We start from the raw sequence: 23,664 nt of genomic DNA, 5'->3' as shown, positions 1-23,664 counted from the left end.
TGTGGGTTATCATGGGTTGAAATGCTTTCAACGCTAGAAATACTGCTAACAGTTCTAAGTGATTTATGTGAAACTTCCTTTGATGTATGTCCCATTGTCCTTGGATGCTGTGTTGATTGAGGTGTGCTCCCCACCCTGTCATGGAAGCATCCGTTGTTATGACGTATTGTGGCACTGGGTCTTGGAAAGGCCGCCCTTTGTTTAAATTTGTACTGTTCCACCATAGAAGCGAGATGTATGTTTGGCGGTCTATCAACACCAGATCTAGAAGTTGACCCTGTGCATGTGACCATTGTGATGCTAGGCATTGTTGTAAGGGCCGCATGTGCAATCTTGCGTTTGGGACAATGGCTATGCATGAAGACATCATGCCTAGGAGTTTTAACACCATTTTTGCTTGTATCCTTTGTGTTGGATACATGGCCTGTATCACCTTGTGAAATGTTTGAACCCTTTGTGGACTTGGAGTGGCTATCCCTTCTGTTGTGTTGATTGTCGCTCCTAAGTATTGCTGTGTTTGACACGGCAAAAGGTGTGACTTTGCATAGTTGATGGAGAAACCCAGCTTGTGAAGGGTCTGTATGACATACTTTGTGTGACGTGAACACCTTTGTTAGCGTGTTGGTCTTGATTAACCAGTCGTCTAAGTAAGGGAACACGTGTATCTGCTGCCTTCTGATATGTGCAGCTACTACTGCCAGGCATTTTGTAAAGACTCTTGGCGCAGTTGTTATTCCGAATGGCAACACTTTGAATTGGTAATGTATTCCTTTGAATACGAACCCTAGGTATTTCCTGTGGGAAGGATGTATCGTTATGTGGAAATACGCATCCTTTAGATCTAATGTTGTCATGTAGTCTTGCTGTTTGAGCAGTGGGATTACGTCTTGTAATGTGACCATGTGAAAGTGGTCTGATTTGATGTAGGTATTTAGTGTTCTGAGATCTAGTATTGGTCTCAGAGTTTTGTCCTTCTTTGGTATTAGAAAGTACAGTGAGTAAACTCATGTGTTTTCCTGTAGGCTTGGTACTAATTCTATTGCGTCCTTTTGTAGTAATGCTTGAACTTCTAGTCCTAGAAGATCTATATGCTGTTTTGACATATTGTGTGTTTTCGGTGGGACGTTTGGAGGGAATTTGAGAAATTCTATGCAATAGCCATGTTGGATAATTGCTAAGACCCAAGTGTCTGTTGTTATTTCTTCCCAAGATTTGTAGAATTGGCTTAGTCTTCCCCCCACTGGTGTTGTGTGATGGGGTTGTGTGACTTGTGAGTCACTGTTTATTTTGAGGGGTTTTGGGACCTTGACATTTTCCCCGACTTCTTGGGAATTGGCCTCCTCTATATTGTCCCCGAAAACCTCCCCTTTGATATTGACCCTGGTAGGTAGGTGGTCTTGTCTGTGAAGTGTTGGTTTCTGTGGGTTGACCCCGAAACCCTCCCCTAAAAGGTGTCTTCTGAAATGTGCCTCTGCTCTGCGGGGAGTAGAGTGCGCCCATGGCTTTGGCTGTATCGGTGTCCTTTTTTAGTTTTTCAATGGCAGTGTCTACCTCCGGCCCAAACAATTGCTGTTCATTAAACGGCATATTGAGCACAGCCTGTTGGATTTCGGGTTTGAACCCAGAAGTACGCAGCCAAGCGTGCCTCCGTATTGTGACTGCAGTGTTGATTGTTCTTGCAGCTGTATCGGCTGCATCCATGGAAGACCGTATCTGATTGTTCGAGATACTTTGTCCCTCTTCCACCACTTGTTGCGCTCTTTTTTGGAACTCTTTGGGAAGGTGTTCGATGAAATGTTGCATTTCATCCCAATGAGCCCTGTCGTATCTTGCCAAGAGTGCTTGCGAGTTGGCGATACGCCACTGATTTGCTGCTTGTGCTGCAACTCTTTTTCCTGCTGCATCAAATTTGCGGCTCTCTTTGTCTGGAGGTGGTGCGTCGCCTAATGTATGAGAGTTGGCTCTCTTACGAGCTGCCCCCACAACTACTGAGTCCGGTATTAGTTGTGTTGTAATAAATATTGGGTCTGTGGGCGGTGCCTTATATTTTTTCTCCACCCTTGGAGTTATGGCTCTGCCTTTAACTGGCTCCTGAAATATTTGTTTTGAGTGCCTTAGCATTCCTGGGAGCATGGGAAGGCTTTGATACTGGCTATGGGTGGAGGACAGGGTGTTAAAGAGAAAGTCATCCTCAATAGGTTCCGAATGTAGTGAGACATTGTGGAATTCGGCTGCCCTTGCGACCACCTGTGCATATGATGTACTGTCCTCAGGTGGTGACGGTTTAGTTGGATACGAGTCTGGACTATTGTCAGACACTGAAGCGTCGTAGAGGTCCCATGCATCGGGATCATCCTGGCTCATTGTGGGATGAGCTGGTGAGTGCGTTAGTGGTGGAGTTTGCGACGGTGATGCATGTGTTGATTGTGGTGGAGAAGGTGGTGGTGTTACTTTCTTTACCACCTTTGCTTGTGGTTGCTTGTCCCCTTGTTGGAAAGCAAGTTTCCTTTTCATCTTGATTGGGGGAAGAGTGGCTATCTTCCCTGTGTCTTCCTGGATGTGAAGCCTCCTTTGAGTGTAGTCAGTCTCTACAGATTGAAGCTCTTCACCAAATCTATGCAATTGGGTGTTTAGTCCTTGTTCCTCTGTATAGGAACTAATTTTCGGTTCCGAGGCTTTTTTCGGTACCAAAACCGTTTCGGTAGCCTTTTAAGGCTCCGAAGATGATTTCTTTGATTTCGGCGTGGTATCTCGGTGCCGAACATCTTCGGTGCCGCTGTCTCTGCGCCGAAATTTCTCAGAGCCGGTGTCTCGGCCCAGAGGTTGCTGTGTGGCGGTATCACGACCGGAGTCGGATGACTTCGCCACCAGCATGCCCTTTTTCGGTGCCTTGGCTCGGTCACCTAGTTTTTGGGTTAAGCCATGGCCTGTTGGCAGTGGCGTCTCCTGGGCTTTTGTGGACTTTTCGTGAGTCCTAATTTTCGACGTCTTACTCACGGTTGTTATGTCTTCGGCGTCGGATTCCCCCGAATCCGACTCGTGGATGGAGAACGCTTCCTCTTCGTCCTCGAACCATTGTTGTCCTGTCGGCGTGGACGCCATTTGCAATCTCCTGGCTCTTCGGTCTCTGAGCGTCTTCCTCGACCGAAACGCTCGACAGGCTTCACACGTATCCTCCTTGTGCTTGGGGGACAGGCACAAGTTACAGACCAGATGCTGATCCGTATACGGATATTTGTTATGGCATTTAGGACAGAAGCGGAACGGGGTCCGTTCCATCAGTCTCGAAGTCGCACCCGGTCGGGCCGACCAGGCCCCGACGGGGGATCGAAATTACCCCGAAGGGCCACCGGAGCTCTTCAAGATTCGGTGTCGATTTGTTCTAACTAACCTGATACCGAACGCAACAATACCGACAATTTTTTCTGAGATTCTAACTAACTTTTCGACCCGAAACACGGAGCGAAAAGGAACACGTCCGAACCCGATGGCGGAAAAAAAACAATCTAAGATGGAGTCGACGCCCATGCGCAATGGAACCGAAGTGGGAGGAGTCCCTCGGTCTCGTGACTCGAAAAGACTTCTTCGAAGAAAAACAACTTGTAACACTCCGAGCCCAACACCAGATGGCGGACTGTGCACAGCATGTGTATCTGCAGCTACACATGCCACCGAACATGTAGGTACACAGTCTTGGAAATAGGGGTCTCGGAACCTCCACCTGGGCAGGATTATTCAGTACCTATGATTTCAATGGAGCTTCCCAGAAGGAGAACCAGCTGTCTGTGACAGATCAATTACATTATCACTCAGTATGTTTTCTTTATTTTGAGTGCTTTTACACACACTTGCAAGGATTCTGCACTGGGAACTTAAAGGGTAATGGTTTTCTACACAAACTGAATGAAGAAGAAAAAGGTGCCACTGTCCAAAAATGAAACAAATGGCACTGTTATACCAATGTCTAGCTCCTGACACTGACTGCACCAGTACACCTTGTGATTTGGAATACATCACTGTGAGTAGGCTTCTGAGTCAGACTATAAGTAACAGCTAAGTATCAAAAGAGAGACCCTAGTGTGGATTTGGGTGGCAGTATGCATTTGTCACTACTGCTTATTAGCCAAAGTGAGCTTACGTTTGTAGTTTTCAATGTAGTCAGTGTGTCACATTAAAACCATATTCTGATTTTTTCATAGTAGGCACACACAGACGAATAGGCTGTGTAAGGCTTTGCATCAGTGGGCAACACTGCAGTTTAACATGAACTAGTGGACTGTTAGTAGCTTTTTATCTCTAGCTACAACAATGGAAATGCTACCACAAACACCAACTAACTCTGTACCTGTTGTGAAAAGAGTCTATCATTTCAGTCTGCCTCTTGGTGGATATACTATGGACCACATACAGAAAACAACCACTATGTAATTCCTTTTGCCTAATCTAAGAAGTTGAAGAATACTGGAGACTGAATAGTTTTTTTTTTTTTTTTTTTTAACTACCACAGTCCCTTGTTAAGAAAGCTCTCCATTCAAGGGTCATAAAAGAAAGTAAAGAAAGAACAGTAGGAAGACACTTTCCATTACCAACTGGAATGCATGTTTAATGGGAGTAGACATTATACCAATGTATAATGATTACCACGACTATAGCTCTCTTGTAGTGCACACACAATACAATCATTTGCATAAAAGCTCAGGCATAAAAATAAATGTATGCAGGTAACCTCTTCAATGCAGGTGCAGAAACCGCAAGCCCCTTTCTAGATTCGTTTAGCAAAAAATACTAATATGAGTCATATTCTTGGGGTTGGTCCATATGAAATAAGTTTCAAAAACTGGTTCTTACCTCTGTTATTTCTGCTTGGGTAAACTTTCTGGAACGGTTTGAATTCTTCAGGAGCTGGAAAATCATCAATGGGATGAAAGGTGTACTTTGATTCAAAATCGTCTAGGAAGAGAGAAAGTACATTATTATCTAATGGAAGCAACAACCACCGTTAGCAATTCAGACAGCTCACACATATCCAACTAACTTTATCCCAAGCACAGCTTATAATTTAAATGTATTTTACAATCCCTATGTATGTAGATCCATCGTTCATTTTTCAGCCAGGGTTTCCAAACAGGAATGATATGCTTGTGACTAGAGTTCACCTGCAAAAGGGTCCAGAGCAGCCGCTGCTCTCTCGAAAGCTTGCTAAGGGATAAGCACTTCAGTGATGCCATTCATGGGGATACCAAAAAAATGTATGCAAAGAGGGTAAACTTCAGTCAAATCTATGGGGAACAGGAGCTATTTTAAAGCAGCCAATCTTCGTGGAGGAGTTTAGCCTAGGGTGACTATAGTGTTGAGTACAATCATAGTTCAAACTTTGCACGAAATTTCAATTGGCTGCTTAAAACAACACTACTGTTAGCATGTATTCTTTATATTCTTTGATTTTGTTTTAGCTGGGAGGCAAAATGCAGTAAATAGCATAAAGAGTTCTGTCAGAGAGTCACAATGGGGATTACACCAATCCAATAAACCACTCGACATGATACAACACATTATATCCTTATGGGGGCATACCCATCCCTTCAGTAGCACAACCTCCCTATCTACCTACTCCAGAAGGATAACTACAACAACAAATTCTGAGTCTGTCACATGGCACAACCATACACCTGGGAAATGGCACAATTAAACCTCAAGTCAAATTAATCTACCAAACTCCACCAGCAAAGCGGAATAGTAAACCTGAATCCGGTCAGTGTTAATTTTAACAGCAAAAGCCCTTCCTCATTGGCATCAAGGGTGCTTTATGAAAACAGCTATAACGTAGCAAAATACTCACATAAAGACGCAGATAACACTGAAGTTGTGAAGAGACAACTAACCACTGGCCTGTCAAATTGCAAAACGAAATTAATGGCCTGAAACCTCAGCAATGTATTACTTTTAGGAATCATGTTCTCTGTTCTTGCACAAACAGCTCCACGAGTCCCTCCTCAGTGGCTAACCTTATGCTCCCACCAGGGGTTCTTGAGAGCTCTTCGGTGGTTGGTTTACCTATCAAACCTTTGTGATGAAATGGGGTGTATTATATGGTGGGTTGTGCAAGTAGGTTTTGTCTGTAAAACTCTCAGCTCAACCCTGAGTAGCCCAAGTGTTAAGCAGTCAACACCCAGAGTTCATTCAACATGTTGACTCAAAGAAAAAAGCATTTGTGCCTTTTTCTAGCACACCTGTGGGCATGATTATCAACCACTCACATTTTTTTCAGCCAACTTATAACCTTTATATCCAGAAATATTTTGACATTTAGAGCATGCAAATAATAATAAGAAATTATATCAAGTTAGCTATCATACATGCACTACAAAATGTATATTATCATGAGTGCAGGACAATTGTATAATCCCATTTCTTTCATTATCATCTGTCTTTAACAGGCAAACATCGCAATTAATGTAGTCCCATGCGAAGGCAAACATTTAATACCTACATTTACATTAGGGTCTCTCTTTGGATTTATTTTTTTGTTTCAACAAATACCAAAACACCCAAATGGTGTTAAATTTCTCCTTATATTATGAACAGCTAATTTATTAAGGACAGGTTTAATGAACTGAGGTGACTGCAATGACACCAGAAATTCCAGGATGAGCGTACATAGCATCTATGTTGTATAAAGGTAAAGACTAAAAATAATTATGCTACTTCCCCTATAAGCATCTGTTTGTTGCATGTACTGTTGTAAATTCACATGTTCTGCAAACTCCTGTCATATGGTACTAGGCTCAGACTACTGCAAATTGTTTTTCTTGAAGAAGTCTTTCGAGTCACAAGGACTTGGTGATGCCTCTTCAGGTACTGAACAAGCACGGGCATGAACCCCACTGTTGGATTGTTTCCAGCACAGTAGGTGAGAACAGCTACGGGGCAGTGAGTAGAATAAGTTAGTGGCCAGGCATGTGGTATAAATTATTATGTAGGTTGAAGATATCTGTGGCAAACGCTGGCTTCGGGGGGGCGGGGGGGATACTCTGCATCAACTGTAAAGCTCTATGCAAAGGCTAGCCACTGGATGGTGTCGACGTCTGAAACAAAGTCCTTAAGGCAGTCTGAACTTCTCTAGCCTGTTGCCTAGCCAGAATGTTGACACAATAATACTTTGGGAAGCTGTGTGGAGGAGACCAGGGAGGGAGTAGCCTTACAGATGTCAGCCATGGGCACGTTTCTAAGAATGGCAACAGTGGCTCTCCAATTTACAGATGGGGTGATGCCTGTAGGGAGGGGTGGCATTCGCTTGGCTTTAAGATAACAGGTCTGGATACATTTAACAATTTACTTGGCTATCCTTCCCTTAGAACTGGAACAGCCTTTATAAGGCTGTGCAAAAGCAACAATAAGTTGTTGTATATTGCAAAAAGACAGCAAGCTTCACGTCAAGTGTGTGAACTGCTCTCTCTACTACCAAGTCAGACTGGGGGAAGAAGACCAGAAACTGAACTGCCTGGTTAAGGTGGAAGGGGAAGGCCACCTTAAGTAGGAACTTAGGGTTGGTTCTAAGGACAAGCCTGTCATTGTGTGCCTGGAAGAAAGTATTTTGCAGTATAAGGGCATGTTGTTCACTAATAGCTCTAAATTATATTATGGCTACTAAAAAGGCAACATACCAATAAAAACTGAAAAGAGCAAGAATGCGATGGTTCAAAGGGAGGTCCCCCTGAGTCTCGTTTCAGACTTCTGCTAGTGGCACTGTAGGTGGGATGACATGTTTAAGGCCCTCCAGGAAGGGTTTCATAACCAGTATCTTGAAGACTGTTCTCTCTGTTCTGCATGTATGCAGCAACAGGTGACGCTAAATCGAGGTGTAAGCTATCCCTGATTTTTGTAAATGTTAGTGGTAGCATAAGATACCTTGTAGTGTAGATGTAAGAACATTTTGGGTAGCGGTACAGTAGTGAAGGACCATCTTCTACTTAGTCGCATAACAGGTGCATGTAATAGGCCTTCGGGATCCTCATAGTGACCCTCCGCCTGTGACCACTGTGCCGAGAGGAACTTTTGGAGCCAAGGCATATGGACCCTTGCGTGAGGAACTCTGTTTATACATGAGGTAATCATATGTAGGAGGTGCATCACTTTTCGAATGGTGAGAAGACAGAGTACCAGAAAATGAGGCAGTAGTCTTGGGTAGGCTTCGCCCGAGACAGCACTGAGGACTCACCCTAGGAAGGATTGGACTGTAAAGCCCATTTTGGGGAGAGATTGTAATCTCAGTGTGGGCTAAGCAGTCTTAGCTGCTTGCACTTCTGTTCTGCCAGTCGTCTAAGTAGGAGGAGACGTGAGCCCTCTCGCCTTTAGAGATGGGTGACAACCACTACTAGACCTTAGGTGAAAACCTTGTGGCTGGTGTGATTCTGAAGGACAAAACGTTGAACTGGTAGTGAGGATCACTTACCATTAACTGTAGGTAGTGTCAATAGGCTGGATGGATCAGAATGTGAAAGTAGGCATCCTTCAGGTATAGTGTGGCTTGCTGCAGCATGGCCATGACAGACTGTAGGGGGACCATGTAGAAATGTTCTGAGAGAACGTATCTGGTGAGAGGCCAGAGATTGAGGATTGGTCTGAGGGAAACATCCTATTTTGGCGCTAATGTACGGGGTATAAACACCCTTGCCCTGGTGCTGCAAGACATTGTTTCGATGGCCCATTTGAGAAGCAGCGCCTAGACCTATTCTTACAGTAGGACAAGGTGTTCTTGGCTAAGAGTGTGTGTGTTGGCGGGTGGGGTAATGTTCGGTGGGGGTGAGATTTGCTCTAGGCAGTAGCTGTGCTCGATAATGTATAGTACCAACCGGTCTTTGTGATCACATCCCAATGGAGAAGAGATCACTGAAGCCTCCCCTGACAGGTGTAGTGTAAACGGGGCAAAGGGGGATGCTGGGCAATTCAATGCTTAGAGGTAGAGTGTTTCTGTCTTGACTCTAGAGTGGCTACCCCTGAAGGTGCCCGGTGTATAACCTCCAACTTCCTGTTGGTGCTTAGTCTGCTACTGGTATTGGTATGACGGCGTTGGGTCAGGAGAAGTAGCCTTGGACCCCACCCGTTGTCTGCTGCCTTTGAAAGAAGCCCCCGGCTGAAGGAACTTGAACTGCACCCATAACCTTAGCAGTGTCAGTGTCTCCTTTATGTTTATAACATCTTATCAACTTGCGGGCTGAACAGGTGCCCTCTGTCGAAGGGCAGGTTCATGAGATGTTTTTGGACTTCTGGCTTTAATCCAGAGATCCACAAGCCGAGCTCTTTACACTCTGGGAGCTGTAACAGCCAAATTTAACACGCACCAAAAGGAGGCACTGGATAGGGCTCTCTCCTCCTCAACATTTTCTTCCCCCCTTTTCTGGTACTGGTCAGGGAGATGCTAGAGCAAGGCCTTCATCTCTTCCCATTGGTTCCTGTCATAGTGAGAGAGTAGGCCTTCAAATTGGGGATGCACCTGTGTGTTGTGGCACCGAACACTACCCTCTAGCCAGCCACATCTAGGTGCTTAATCTCCTTATCAGGAGGAGGGGCATCAACTGTGTCTGGGCTGTTGCTCTCTTCCGAGTGGTGAAAAGAATGGTCTGTATCCAAATGCTGCATGTAAACAATTTGAGCCATCCCTCCCCCCGCCAGCCACAGTTATGATGGGATGCAGATCTCCTGAACTAATCTTTGTAGGGAATAAAGGGGGGGGGGGGGGGGGGGGGGGGGGAGGATAGCCAAGAATAAAGGAGAGCAGACGAAGAAAAATTGGTTACATGCTGCTCAGTCCATGTATGTTGGACAGATTGATTCGCAAAGGGTTGGCAAGATGAGCTTATATTCCTACGCAACCCTAGAGCTGTTGAGTTATAAGGCTGTATTTGTGCATTATTGGTAAAAACCCTTTTCATGCTCTTGAAAGCGGATCCACCTTCCGCTACCCACTGGAGGCCGCCTTCTCTACTGACTCCTGCACTAGGCATTTGCATGACCTATTATGTAACGACCAGCAGAAGCCCAGAAGAAACAGAATTTTTTTAGGTTGCATAACAATCACCACCAGACTATAAACAAGGAAAACGTTACTTACCCTGTAACCATTTAGCATACTTTATAGTGCTGCATTCACATTTTGTGCATACTCCTGCCATCTAGTGTTGGTTGTGTTTGCAAGTTGTTTTTCTTTGAAGAAGTTTTGAATACCAAGATACCTCATCACTCCATCCTTAGCACACAATGCACCGGTACGGATGCTCCACCTCAGATTGTTTTTTCTTTAGCAGGTGAGTAAAGTTAGTCAAGAGGAGTAAATTAAGACAGTATGATTTTGCTGTGCATTGTGAAGTGACTGAAAGTGTAAGTCATTTTGGACATTGCTCACTTTCAAGAAAGGGGAGATGCATGTGAATCTACAGCACTACAAGTTACTAACAGATGGTTAAAGGGTAACATTTTCAATTAACAGCATGTATTGCTGCAGATACACAGGCTCTGCATAGGCTACAAAGCAGTATCATCCCTGAGCGGTGGCCACTGAGTGGATGCTGCAGATATTTGGAAGAAAGCTCTTAAAACTGGTTAGCCAACTAAAGCCTCCTGACTGTCTTTGATGTCCACGCAATGTTTAGTATCCGTGTGTGGGTTTAACCAAGTTCCAGCCCTACATATTTTGCCAGAGAAATGTTCTCAAGGAAGGCAATGATAGCTGCCCTCTTTCTGGTAAAATGCGCTATTAGCAACACATATAAAGTACTCTTAGCCTTAACCTAGCACATTTGTATTCATTTAACAATCCGTCTAGAAATTCCATCCTTGGAAATAAGGTTGCCAGTGTGAGGTCATATGTGACACAGTTGCTTTGTCTTTTGGATGGATTTAATTCTGTCAATGTAGATCATCAGTGTGTGTAGAGCCCTTTCTGCCACAGTCTCTGTGTGAGGGAAGAAAATGGGCAAATCAAATATCTGGTTTACATGAAAAGGAGAAATGTTTGGATAATATTTTGTGTTTGTCCGCTTTGTTTTGTTCTAAAAACCATTCTTGTGCCGTTGGAGCTTGCATCTCACAAAGTCTCCTGAAACAGGTGACAGCAACCAGCAAGGTTCCCTTCCAAGACAAAAATTGAGCATCACAAGAACAGCCGCTCGAAAGGAGGACCTACTAGTCTTGTTAGGGCTAAGTTCAAATACTAGGCTGGCACTGGAGGAGTTCTTCGAGGAATCACCCTAAATATTTGATAAATACCCTTGGGGCTGCAGTAAATCCAAAAAGGAGAACTCTGAATTGGTACACAACAGGTGCACAAAATGCAGTTAGAGGTGATTTACTGGATTACGGGGATGTGAAAATATGTATCCTTCAGGCGGAGGGTGGCCATTTGATCTGATGTGCAAAGCAGCATGAAGATGTTGTGTTGGGTGGTCATGTGGTATGTCTCCGATAGGACACAGGCTTTAAAAGGCCTCAGCTCACCACTCAGGGTACCCATTTGGCTGAGGCTATTTCCTCCCTTTGCAGAAGAAAAAACCTTAATTTTTCACTGACTGGTTTTGTGTCATTAGGGGTACTGATGGGCAAGTGACTTCTTTGAAGCACAGATGTCCTTGCTGGAGCCATCTCTACCCTTACCTCTGCCACTGCCTGGTTATCCACTTCTACTGAAGGATGTGGTCCCTGAGTGCCCTGAATGGACTTCTGCTGTTGATACTCCTGATTTTGGGTAGAAGTAGATGTCCTGGGGCGATCTCTCTCATGCTATTTGCAGAAGTCAAACATGGGTGTGTGTTTGTCTACAGAGTACTTGTGGCCTTAGCAGCTTGTGTCTGTCTAGATTTCACCAAACATAGTCAACCTAGGGAATGCTAATTAGAAGTTGTTGGACCTGTGATCTAAAGCCTGAAACTCTGGGACAGTCATGGAGTTTGAGAAGAATGCTTGTATTAATATTCCCGAAAACCAGAGTGCACTGAAACCTCCCTTCCTTTCCAAATCTTGTTTCACCAACTCTTCCATCTACTTCCAGTAACAGCAATCATATCTGGTGAGCAGTTCAACTGAACTAGCAACTCTTGATTGAGTGGCTGGCACCACAGCCACTCGCTTCCCAGCTGCATCAATATTCTTGCTCTCCTTGCCTGAAAGAAAAGCATCTACAGTAGCCTGTGCTGAAGCTCTCTTAGATGCGGTGTGAAACATTAAAGAATCAGATGAGACCTGGGCATTGATTCAAATTGGGATGTCTTGGGTTGCCATACATGTTTTTGTTTTACCCTCTGGGCAACAACTTTCACCTTGACCAGGTCTTTGAAGTTGTCGGCAGTGCACTTGGTCATGCTTTTAAGCATGGGCAAGTATCTGACACACCTTTGTGTTCTAAGAAAGGGCTTTCTCTAAAATGTTGCTCTCTTCCTCCACTACGTGGACTTAAACTTATGATGCTGCACCACCCTCTGGATAACTGCGTTGTACCCTGTGGTGCCATTTTTAATAAGCATTTAGAGCAGTGATTTCCAATCTTGTTACTTCTGTGGACCCCCACTTTATCATTACTGGAACCCAAGGACCTCCACTGAATAACTATTAGAATCCGGGGCCCCCACTGAGTCATTACTGAAAGTTGGAGACGTATTCTGTTATTATTATTTAATTTTCTAAGCAGTCTCGGGCCCCCTGAGGAGGCTTCGCGGACTCCCTGAGGAGGCTTTGCAGACCTCCCCCAATGGTCCCTGGATCACAGGTTGGGAACTACTGATTTAGAGAATAGGGCTCCACTCTTAGGGGTCAATACAGGATTGTCATCTACTAAACGTTCAGGTTTTAAACCATGCAGGAAAAGTGATTGAGTCTATCACAGCCTACATGATATCTGCCTCAGGTGCCTTGGGTTGCACAACAAAGCAAAGCCCTGTAAACCCTGCAGGAGCAGGTATCCCAAGGCAATAAAGGAGAGGGAAGCTAAACTCTTCAAGGGCAAGGCTCAAGACAATCATCAAGCCAGGTGAAAGACTACACCCAGATCAAAGTTGCCATAGTCATCAAAGTCCACTCCAGGAAATTATAAGAAAAAGCAATGTCACGACTCCAAGCAACAGGGTAGGGCTCTAACAATCACAGGTGCTGCACCACAACCTCCAAAGCCTCCACTTTCATGCCTGGAGAAAGAGTGGAGACACATGAATGCTTTTTCTCTACCTTCAAAAGTGGTAGATGTCAACCTAAGTGTCCTCCAACAAACTGGTTCTTAAAACGAGGGTTGCTTTCTGGCCCAAGGTGGTCATACCATTTCATATAGACCAGTCTATCACCCTAGCTGCTTTCTTTCCCCCACTGCATCCAACTAAAAAGGTGGAGAGGGTTCATACACTGGATCCAAAGAGAGCTGTCAGTTTTTATACTGAATAAATCAAAAACATCAAACTTGCTAACATTAATTTCTTCGGCTGAACTAACAAGATGTAGGACAAAACCATCCAAAACAGGATGCAGTCAAGGTAGATCACCTTGGGCATCGAGAGATGTAAAGCCTTGGCTCACAAGGATGCCACCGAGGGCATCAGAGCTCATGCCACCAGAGAGAACTCTTCTACTTCAGCTCTGGCAAGTGCAGTGTCCGTTGCAGAGATCTGCAAAGCTGTGAACTGCATTCCCATCCACATATTTGCAAAGCCTTACCATTTGAATTAGAGGGAAAGACATTTTGCACTCTCACTCCTCCATGACTTTAGTTTAGCCAGTCATTTAAACCCACCTCAAGGTAGGGGTCTGCCTGGGGAATCTATTCAAAAGTTGAGGAATCTGGAATATCTATTAGCAGAAAAAGGTACTTACTTTCAGTAACAATCTTTCTGTTGGATACCCCATCTACCTGCAGATACCTTACCAACTCAAACTTTTATACGGCACTCGCCGCACCAACTTATGGTGAAAACTTTCAAAACTCAATTCAAATTTGTGCTAATGACTGCATTTACCATGATGCCTTGGGGTCACAAATGCTGGAATGGAAGACAGGGTGCTCCCCATTTTGACTGTTGTAATTAAGGCTCCCGTGAGCCTCTGAGCTGACGAGCTCGGGTGAAGCACCTGTGCGCCTTCTTGAGTGGTACTTAAACCTGAGAATACTTTCAAGGCGGCATTTCAAGCAACCCCGCCAGCTACACGTTGCTCTTCGCTGATGACAGCCAAATAGCGAGAAACACGTGTTCGAAGATACGGCACTCGCCGCACCAACTTATGGTGAAAACTTTCAAAACTCAATTCAAATTTGTGCTAATTACTGCACTTACCATGATGCCTTGGGGTCACAAATGCTGGAATGGAAGACAGGGTGCTCCCCATTTTGACTGTTGTAATTAAGGCTCCCGTGAGCCTCTGAGCTGACGAGCTCGGGTGAAGCACCTGTGCGCCTTCTTGAGTGGTACTTAAACCTGAGAATACTTTCAAGGCGGCATTTCAAGCAACCCCGCCAGCTACACGTTGCTCTTCGCTGATGACGGCCAAATAGCCAGAAACACGTGTCCGAAGATACGGCACTCGCCGCACCAACTTATGGTGAAAACTTTCAAAACTCAATTCAAATTTGTGCTAATGACTGCATTTACCATGATGCCTTGGGGTCACAAATGCTGGAATGGAAGACAGGGTGCTCCCCATTTTGACTGTTGCCACCTTACCAACTCCACCTTGCTCCTTGTACTGAAGGTTGGTTTGCTAATATAGTTATCATAATAAGGTCCCAAACCTTAGATTGTGCACTGTATCTTTTAAATCTGATGTTCTCTTAATGTCTGCCTTGAAAGAGCATAAAAAATGGTGAGTAATCTGCAGACAGAAGTATCGATCAGAAGATCTTTCAAGACTGAGCAAGCAAAATGTCCATCCCGCCAGACCTGGCTGCCAAGGTGCTAGTGACTTGTGACCGTATGCACTGATTCTACACTGTAGCCTCGCATATACCAAGGTCAAGCACTTTGCATGTCAACAGTGGAAGCAGTTTCAGCCCTGGTCGAATTGGCTCTCAACATAGTCCTTTTCCGATGCGTGTTCCTTTCTCTGCTGTGGAAAACTCCCGAAAAAGCTGGTTGTCCTCTTGATGGGCCTTGGTACGATAAAAGTAAAAGCTCAGAGCCCTTTAGTCGATGGACCCTGTCCTTCACTTTCAAGGAATGGCTGGAAGAATAGAACAACAGTAGCAATGGATTGCCCAATGTGGAAGTGAGTCATGATTTTTGGCAAAAATTCAGCTCGATTTCTCAGCACCAAGTTGTCTGGAAACCGGTAATGTAGGGCCATTGCTTGTAAAGGGTCAGTTGTGTGAACATAACATCCGGCTATAAATTTGCCTTATGCAGATGTGGAGGTGGCTCATTGAAAGAGATGGGGCAGTTCCACACAGACTTTATTCAAAATATGGACAGGATCGCAAAAGTGATTTAGCGGCCTGTAAGTCAATAGCTGGATACTGAGAAATTTTCCATGCATGCCTTTGAATGGATTACTTGTTGAGGGTCCCCAGATCCACATGATTTATGCAACATTAGCCAGAGGACACTAATTACAATGTGACCCGATAAATAGCCGCAGGTCGAAACTTTGACATTTCCTCCCTAGGTTGGGTTAAGCGCTTTGGAATACGCCAAGAGACACTGTGAATGTACAGATAGGATCTCTACATATTGTTTCTTTTCAAAATTCATGGACAAAACCCAGTTATATGTTCAGTGTCTTTCTTTATGTTATGTATATTTCTGTGTACAGTCTGGATGATCACTGGGTGATCTGCACTAAATTTTGTTCCTACACAACAAATGTAATTTTATGTGCTAACAAAAAGTGTGTCCTGTACCTTTTTTCGTAATATTGATTATTAATTAGGTAACAAATAGAGTTCACACACCTTGGAAGTAGATGGGAGGGGTTTATAAAGGAGTCCCACAGGACAACTGTTTTGTTCCATTACATTTACCGTGGTTCTTGTGGGCAAATAGGGTTTGGCCTTGTGTTGTTTACAAAGTGAGTTATGACTTCTGGAAAAAAATCTGCAAGAATTCTCAGCACCAACCTGTCTGGAAAAAGGTGATTATAGGGCCTGTCCCTGCAAGTGGTCAGTTGAGTGAATGTAATACAAGACCACAAATTTGTCCCAGTACCTAAATGACTTTCTTGGAAGGGCACCTGGTGACAATGATGATATACTCAACATCAGGCAGGAGATCAAACACAGTCAATTACATCTGCTCAAACTCCAAGTGTGTAGGTGTGGATTGTGCAGATTTGGGTAGAGGACCCTGCCCTGTTGCTGAGGCAGGAGGTCCTCGCGAAGTGGAAGCCTGATCGGAGGACAGTTGCTCATGCCCAGGAAGTCTATATATCACACTCTCCGGGCCCAACCCAGACCCTGTAAAATGACTTGGGCCAAGTAGCTCCCGACCTTTTTCAGAACCTGGGCAGGCGAGGCAGAGGTATGACGGAACACAGGAGTTCCATGTTCCATTCCAGCTGGAATGTATCTCCTAACAAGTGTTCATGCGGAAACTCCAACACTCAAATCTGTTGCCATGTCAGTTCTTGATGGTGACTTCAGAACTGCCACTCAAGCCCTCATATTGTCACATCTTGATGGTGGCAATGGCCTGCATCACAGCCTCCAGATTTTGCTCATTGCAGTATGTTTCATCAAAGGCTACAAGAAATATTAGTATTAATAAATCCACCCTCCCCCCCCCAGAAAAAAACCACAATTGTCACTTCACTGACTCTCGTCAATGACTTGCGTATTCTTCAAAATCAGCAGCATCATCTACAAAGCCATCACAACTGCTGCCAAGTCTATCTGGCTCAAGGACACCACTTCCAATGACTATTACCACACATGTGGACAGGACACCTTTTGACTGGAGAAAAAAAAAGTGTAAAAAAAAAACAAACAAAAAAAAAAAACAGCCATCTCAATTTATTGACCCAGGTAATGGCATGACATCATAGTACCCATCAGGACCACTCCATTCATGCTACAACGTAAGAGCTGAAGACAAATCTCCTAAAGAACACCACATCACAACTTAGTTACACTTTCACTCAAGCCAGAACACAGTTATCTCCTCCACTCACTCTCTGCCTCTGTCGTTTTACAGCGCTATGCTGCTTTATAGCTAGGACAGAGATATGCAGGGCAAAAAGTTGGGGTGGAGAGAAGCAACAAAACTGTAGTTTTCAATAACGTGGATTTTATTCTAACACATCCAGGTCCCAAGTGATATAGACAACTTTACTTTTCTATGTATTGTCACTTGGAAGGCCTTGGTGGAAAACATCCCGATTATCGACAGCTACCCAACTATAGTTATATACGTTATCTTAATTTTTTTTTTTTTTTTTAAAAACATTCTCATTAATGAGCAATCAGACAGGCTGTAGCTTTACACACCTTACATTTGACACACCCTTATAAGGCTGCCAGTTACTCTCACATGCAATCACACTGCTTTCATTAGCATCAGTAAGCTGTGATAGAAACTTGGGATCTTAACTTTATATGGATTACCACAATAAGATTATCACAAGGGAAAAAAGAAATATGTTATTACCATGTGAGCATCTGTTCATTGCATGTAGTGCTGAAGATTCACATGCTGTGCATACTCCTGCCACTTAGTGTTGGGCTCAGATATTACAAGTTGTTTTTTTTCGAGTCTTTTTAGTCACAAGGTCTTAGTGACTCCTCCTCTAGAGGTAGATGCGCATTGCCACAACTCCAGTATAGATTGTTTTTTGCCCAAAGAATGAGTGTATGTAAAGAAGTAGTGTGTATAGAAAACCAAAAAAAATAAAATTGTGACTATGTAGTAGAAAGCATATATCTGACAGAAAAACAACTGCATCGGCGAGGAGGGTGGGTGCATGTGAATCTACAGCACTACATGCAACAAACATGCTTACAGGATAAGGAAAATGTCACTTACCCAGTGTACATCTGTTCGTGGCATTAGTCGCTGCAGATTCACATGCTGTGCACAGTCCGCCGTCTGGTGTTGGGCTCGGAGTGTTACAAGTTGTTTTTCTTCGAAGAAGTCTTTTCGAGTCACGAGACCGAGGGACTCCTCCCACTTCGGTTCCATTGCGCATGGGCGTTGACTCCATCTTAGATTGTTTTCCCCGCAGAGGGTGAGGTAGGAGTTGTGTATGCCAGTAATAGTGCCCATGCAATGGAATGAATAAGTATGTACAAAATGAAGGTTAAAGTAATATATTTAGAAATGTACAAATGTTGAAGATTACTTCCAAACAGCTACAGGCTCCCGGGGAGGCGGGTGGGCGCATGTGAATCTGCAGCGACTAATGCCACGAACAGATGTACACTGGGTAAGTGACATTTTCCGTTCGGTGGCATGTGTAGCTGCAGATACACATGCTGTGCATAGACTAGTAAGCAGTTATCTCCCCAAAAGCGGTGGTTCAGCCTGTAGGAGTGGAAGTAGTTTGAAATAAAGTTCTTAGTACGGCTTGACCTACTGTGGCTTGTTGTGCAGATAGCACATCTACACAGTAGTGTTTAGTAAATGTATGAGGCGTAGACCATGTTGCTGCCTTACATATTTCGTTCATTGGAATATTTCCTAGAAAGGCCATAGTAGCACCTTTTTTTCTGGTTGAGTGTGCCTTTGGTGTAATAGGCAGCTCTCTCTTTGCTTTAAGATAGCAGGTTTGGATGCACTTAACTATCCATCTGGCAATGCCTTGTTTTGAAATTGGATTTCCTGTATGTGGTTTTTGAAAGGCAATAAATAGTTGTTTTGTCTTTCTAATTACTTTTGTTCTGTCAATGTAGTACATTAGTGCTCTCTTGATGTCTAATGTATGTAGTGCTCTTTCAGCTATTGAATCTGGCTGTGGGAAGAACACTGGTAATTCTACTGTTTGATTTAAGTGGAACGGTGAGATAACCTTTGGTAAGAATTTTGGATTTGTTCTTAGAACTACCTTATTCTTGTGTATTTGAATAAATGGTTCTTGTATGGTAAACGCCTGTATTTCACTTACTCTTCTTAGAGATGTGATGGCAATGAGAAATGCAACTTTCCACGTTAAGTACTGCATTTCACAAGAATGCATGGGTTCGAAAGGTGGACCCATGAGCCTTGTTAAAACAATGTTGAGGTTCCATGAAGGAACAGGTGGTGTCCTTGGTGGTATAATTCTTTTTAGGCCTTCCATAAACGCTTTAATGACAGGTATTCTAAACAGGGAAGTTGAGTGAGTAATCTGCAGGTAAGCAGATATTGCGGTGAGATGTATCTTTATGGAAGAGAAAGCTAGATTGGATTTTTGCAAATGTAGTAAATATCCTACTACATCTTTTGGAGATGCATGCAATGGTTGAATTTGATTATTATGGCAGTAATAAACAAATCTTTTCCGTTTACTTGCATAGCAGTGTCTAGTGGAAGGTTTTCTAGCTTGTTTTATGACCTCCATACATTCCTGTGTGAGGTCTAAGTGTCCAAATTCTAGGATTTCAGGAGCCAAATTGCTAGATTCAGCGATGCTGGGTTTGGATGCCTGATCTGTTGTTTGTGTTGTGTTAACAGATCTGGTCTGTTGGGTAGTTTGACATGAGGTACTACTGACAGGTCTAGTAGTGTTGTATACCAAGGTTGTCTTGCCCATGTTGGTGCTATTAGTATGAGTTTGAGTTTGTTTTGACTCAATCTGTGTACTAGATATGGAAGGAGAGGGAGAGGGGGAAAAGCGTACGCAAATATCCCTGACCAATTCATCCATAGAGCATTGCCTTGGGAGTGCCGGTGTGGGTACCTGGATGCGAAGTTTTGGCATTTTGCGTTTTCTTTTGTTGCAAATAGATCTATTTGCGGTGTTCCCCAAATTTGAAAGTAAGTGTTCAGTATTTGGGGGTGAATTTCCCATTCGTGGACTTGTTGGTGATCCAGAGAGAGATTGTCTGCTAGCTGGTTCTGGATCCCTGGAATAAATTGTGCTATTAGGCGAATGTGATTGTGAATTGCCCAATGCCATATTCTTTGTGTTAGGAGACACAGCTGTGTCGAGTGTGTCCCCCCCTGTTTGTTTAAATAATACATTGTCGTCATGTTGTCTGTTTTGACAAGAATATATTTGTGGGTTATCATGGGTTGGAATGCTTTCAACGCTAGAAACACTGCTAACAGTTCTAAGTGATTTATGTGGAACTTGTTTTGATGAATGTCCCATTGTCCTTGGATGCTGTGTTGATTGAGGTGTGCTCCCCACCCTGTCATGGAAGCATCCATTGTTATAACGTATGTTGGCACTGGGTCTTGGAAAGGCCGCCCTTTGTTTAAATTTGTACTGTTCCACCATAGAAGCGAGATGTATGTTTGGCGGTCTATCAACACCAGATCTAGAAGTTGACCCTGTGCTTGTGACCATTGTGATGCTAGGCACTGTTGTAAGGGCCGCATGTACAACCTTGTGTTTGGGACAATGGCTATGCATGAAGACATCATGCCCAGGAGTTTTAATACTATTTTTGCTTGTATCTTTTGTGTTGGATACATGGCCTGTATTACTTTGTGAAATGTTTGAACCCTTTGTGGACTTGGAGTGGCTATCCCTTTTGTTGTGTTGATTGTCGCTCCTAAGTATTGCTGTGTTTGACACGGCAAAAGGTGTGACTTTGCAAGGGGAGCTCTGGGCACCACACCCGGGGTGGTGATGGACAGGTGAGCGGTCACTCCCCTTTCCTTTGTCCAGTTTCGTGCCAGAGCAGGAACCGGGGAACCCTGGATTGGTGCTAACTGGTGTATGCAAGGAGGGCACCAAATGTGTCCTTCAAAGCATACCGGTGGCTTGGGGAAACTAACCCTTCCAAGCCTCGTAACACCTATTTACAAGGGGAGATTTCCTCTTCCACAGGAAATTCTTTATACTGCCTTCCCCTGCCTGAGCTGGTCTGGTTGCAGCAGCGAAGGCTGCCTGGAAAACCCCAGAAGACAGGTGGGAGCAATACGGGGGGTCCTCTAAGGAGCCCCCAGAGTGCATGAAATCATACAACCAATACTGGCACCAGTGTTGGGGTATGATTCCGACATGTTTGATACCAAACATGCCCAGGTTCGGAGTTACCATTATGTAGCTGGGCACAGGTAGGAGCAGTACACGGGTAAAACGGCTTTCCTGCACTTACGAAGTCCAGGGAAATGGAGCTGGAGTTTGTAGAGGCACCTCTGCTCATGCATGGGTGTCCTTACACACAAGTACCTGCACCCTGCCCTCTGGGCTTGGAGGGCCTGCCATAGGAGTGACTTACATTGACCTGTAATGAAAGGGTGCATGCACCTTTTCACGCAGGCTGCAATGGCAGGCCTGCAGACACATTTTGCATGGGCTCCCATGGGTGACACAATACATGCTGCAGCCTATGGGAAACCCTTGGTGCCCCAATGCCCCGGGTACCTAGGTACCATGATGATATCTAACAAGTTACCTTGGTGCCGGGCCCACTAAGACTTCAGATTCCACCACAAAGCTCACACATGCCACCTGCCCAGGTGGACAAGCAAGATGCATAAGGCAAGCCTCAGAACTGCTCTCACAGAGATCCAGGACCAAAGCTGAAACATTGGGATCATAGCTCTAATGTCCTGGACTCGTTGCGACAGAAGAAATGACTTGATCTGCACCATGTATAGAACAGCTGTTACAAAAGGAGGTCTCTGCAAAGGAGTCAGGTGTGACTTTGTCTCGCTGACTGAAAACCCCAAGGATATCAGGAGGTTTGCTGTCATCTAGAGGTGGTTTCTGAGTGACCGTGGAGAGCCCACCATCAAAATACCAGTTTCCCCAACCGCTGAAGATGGGTGTCGAAAGCTGGAAAGGGCGAAGGGGAGCTCAGCAAACTAAAAATGCTCCTGGTTGATCATGAACTGCAGGTAACGTCTGTGGGACTGCAGGACGGGCACATGAACGTACGGTTCCTGCAGGTCCAAAGCAACCATTCGGTAGCCCAGATCCGTTTTCCAAAAGCAGTACCCTCTAGATTACTCCTCTCAAGAGTGGAGCTTGCACCTCCTGCAACAAGATGGACAGTTACTCCTCTGAAAGCTCCTCTGATGTGGGTGGAACATGAGGCGGGTTGGCAAGCAATGGAAGGGCATAGCCCCATGGAATGATTTTGAGGACCCATTGGTCGAATGTTTTCCACCCTTAGAAAAAGTGTATGATTCTACCTTCCAATGGATGGATGTGCACCACTAAGGGTAAACTAAAGTGGCTTGGTGACTCATGCTGCAGGGAGAGGGATCTGGGCAGGTTGCCATCCTCAACGACTAATACATTGTATGCCTGATCCCCGCTCCCCACCATGAAAGGGCTGAGAGAACTGCAGCAGGGCTGGAGGTCCTGGTGTTGCTTGTACGCCACACCTATGGAGTAGCCTCAGAAGGGCAGAAAGTGATAAGAGAACAGTCTGGCAGGAGTTGAAAGACCCAATGGGTGCACTATAGACATGCTTTCCTTAAATGGCTCCTTGGGCAGAATATCCCTCCCCCCCTACCATCTCCCCCCCCAACAAAAGGTGGGACCCATCAAAAGGTGGAACCATGAGGGGTACACATGGTGACTGAGCACCACGCTATTGCTGACTGCTTTCCCTCAGTAATCAGTGGGGTCCAGGCCAGCCTAGATAACATTTGGCTGCTTCCGTTCTGTCTTGAATAGTTTGAGCCAGGGAGGCCCTAAATTACTTCAAGACCGTCACTAAGATCCCTCTGACGATTCCTTGAAGGGCATGCGTATACTGGTCCAGTAGGCAATGTGTGTTGAGAGACCTTAAAACTAGACAGTCTAAGTCAATTTCCGAATACCTCAATTTGTTTCAACTTCCTGTCTGAAAGCACATGAAAGGTGTTGCGATTTAACTTCCTGGTGGAAGTCTGAACCACTAGGCTCTCCAGAGAAGGGTACTCTGTGGTCAACATATCAGGGCCACCTGGCACTGATCTGTGGTGTCTGGCAACCTGCCTTTTAACCAGTGGGCAAAATCAAAGCTTAGAGCAGGTGTCCATGAACATTTGTTTTTACCTCCAAAGAAGGAAGCTGTAGATCAAGAACCTCAGCAGCACATCTATTCACCACAGCAAAGGAAGTACTTTATTTAGTAGATTGCAGGATGAGCAGTGGGGATGTTGTAGTGGACACACCAACCAAGTATAAAGGGAGTGTATTGTGCTGTAACTTGATCAAGTTCTAGATTGTAGGCATGCGGGAGTTCCAAGGATGCCAGTTGACTCTGGGACCTTGGAGGAGACCGACGTCAGGTTGTGTTTTGGCAATTAAACTTACCGAAGAAATACCGTTGCGTGTGGCCGTCAATTCTTAACATTTTAGCAACGAGGGTCTTGAAAGACGGAGGTCCCGTGTGTGAAAGCGGCAGAGCACACAACCTGGTGTTCTTCGCGGTTCGCCCGGAACGGAATATATACAGTGAGGACGGGGGGCGTGCCCGGCACCTTACCTGGGATCCTACGTCCTGAGTTGGTCTCTTTGTACACCTGACATCGGTTATCTGGGGCCACTGTCGGCAGGGTCTCACAAGGAGAGGGTCATCTCGCTCACGCTTCTCCTCGAGCACATTAAGCCTTCGTGCAC

The 23,664-nt window shown here is 44.8% G+C and overlaps 1 protein-coding gene across 2 annotated transcripts in view; it reads right to left on the bottom strand.

Moving 5' to 3' along the window:
- The window catches only part of WIPF2 (WAS/WASL interacting protein family member 2), a 198,470-nt gene that overhangs the window by 20,882 nt on the left and 153,924 nt on the right, over positions 1 to 23,664 (bottom strand). For both annotated transcript variants that reach the window (XM_069237580.1, XM_069237581.1), the window contains exon 7: positions 4,849 to 4,950. In XM_069237580.1, the coding sequence (XP_069093681.1) occupies positions 4,849 to 4,950 (102 nt within the window). The remainder of the gene's footprint in view (positions 1 to 4,848; positions 4,951 to 23,664) is intronic.

Source organism: Pleurodeles waltl, chromosome 6, assembly GCF_031143425.1.
Source record: "Pleurodeles waltl isolate 20211129_DDA chromosome 6, aPleWal1.hap1.20221129, whole genome shotgun sequence".
In the NCBI taxonomy this organism is placed as follows: Eukaryota; Metazoa; Chordata; class Amphibia; order Caudata; family Salamandridae; genus Pleurodeles; species Pleurodeles waltl.
Note: the sequence above shows the minus strand (reverse complement) of the source record. Positions and strands in the feature narration are given on the sequence as shown.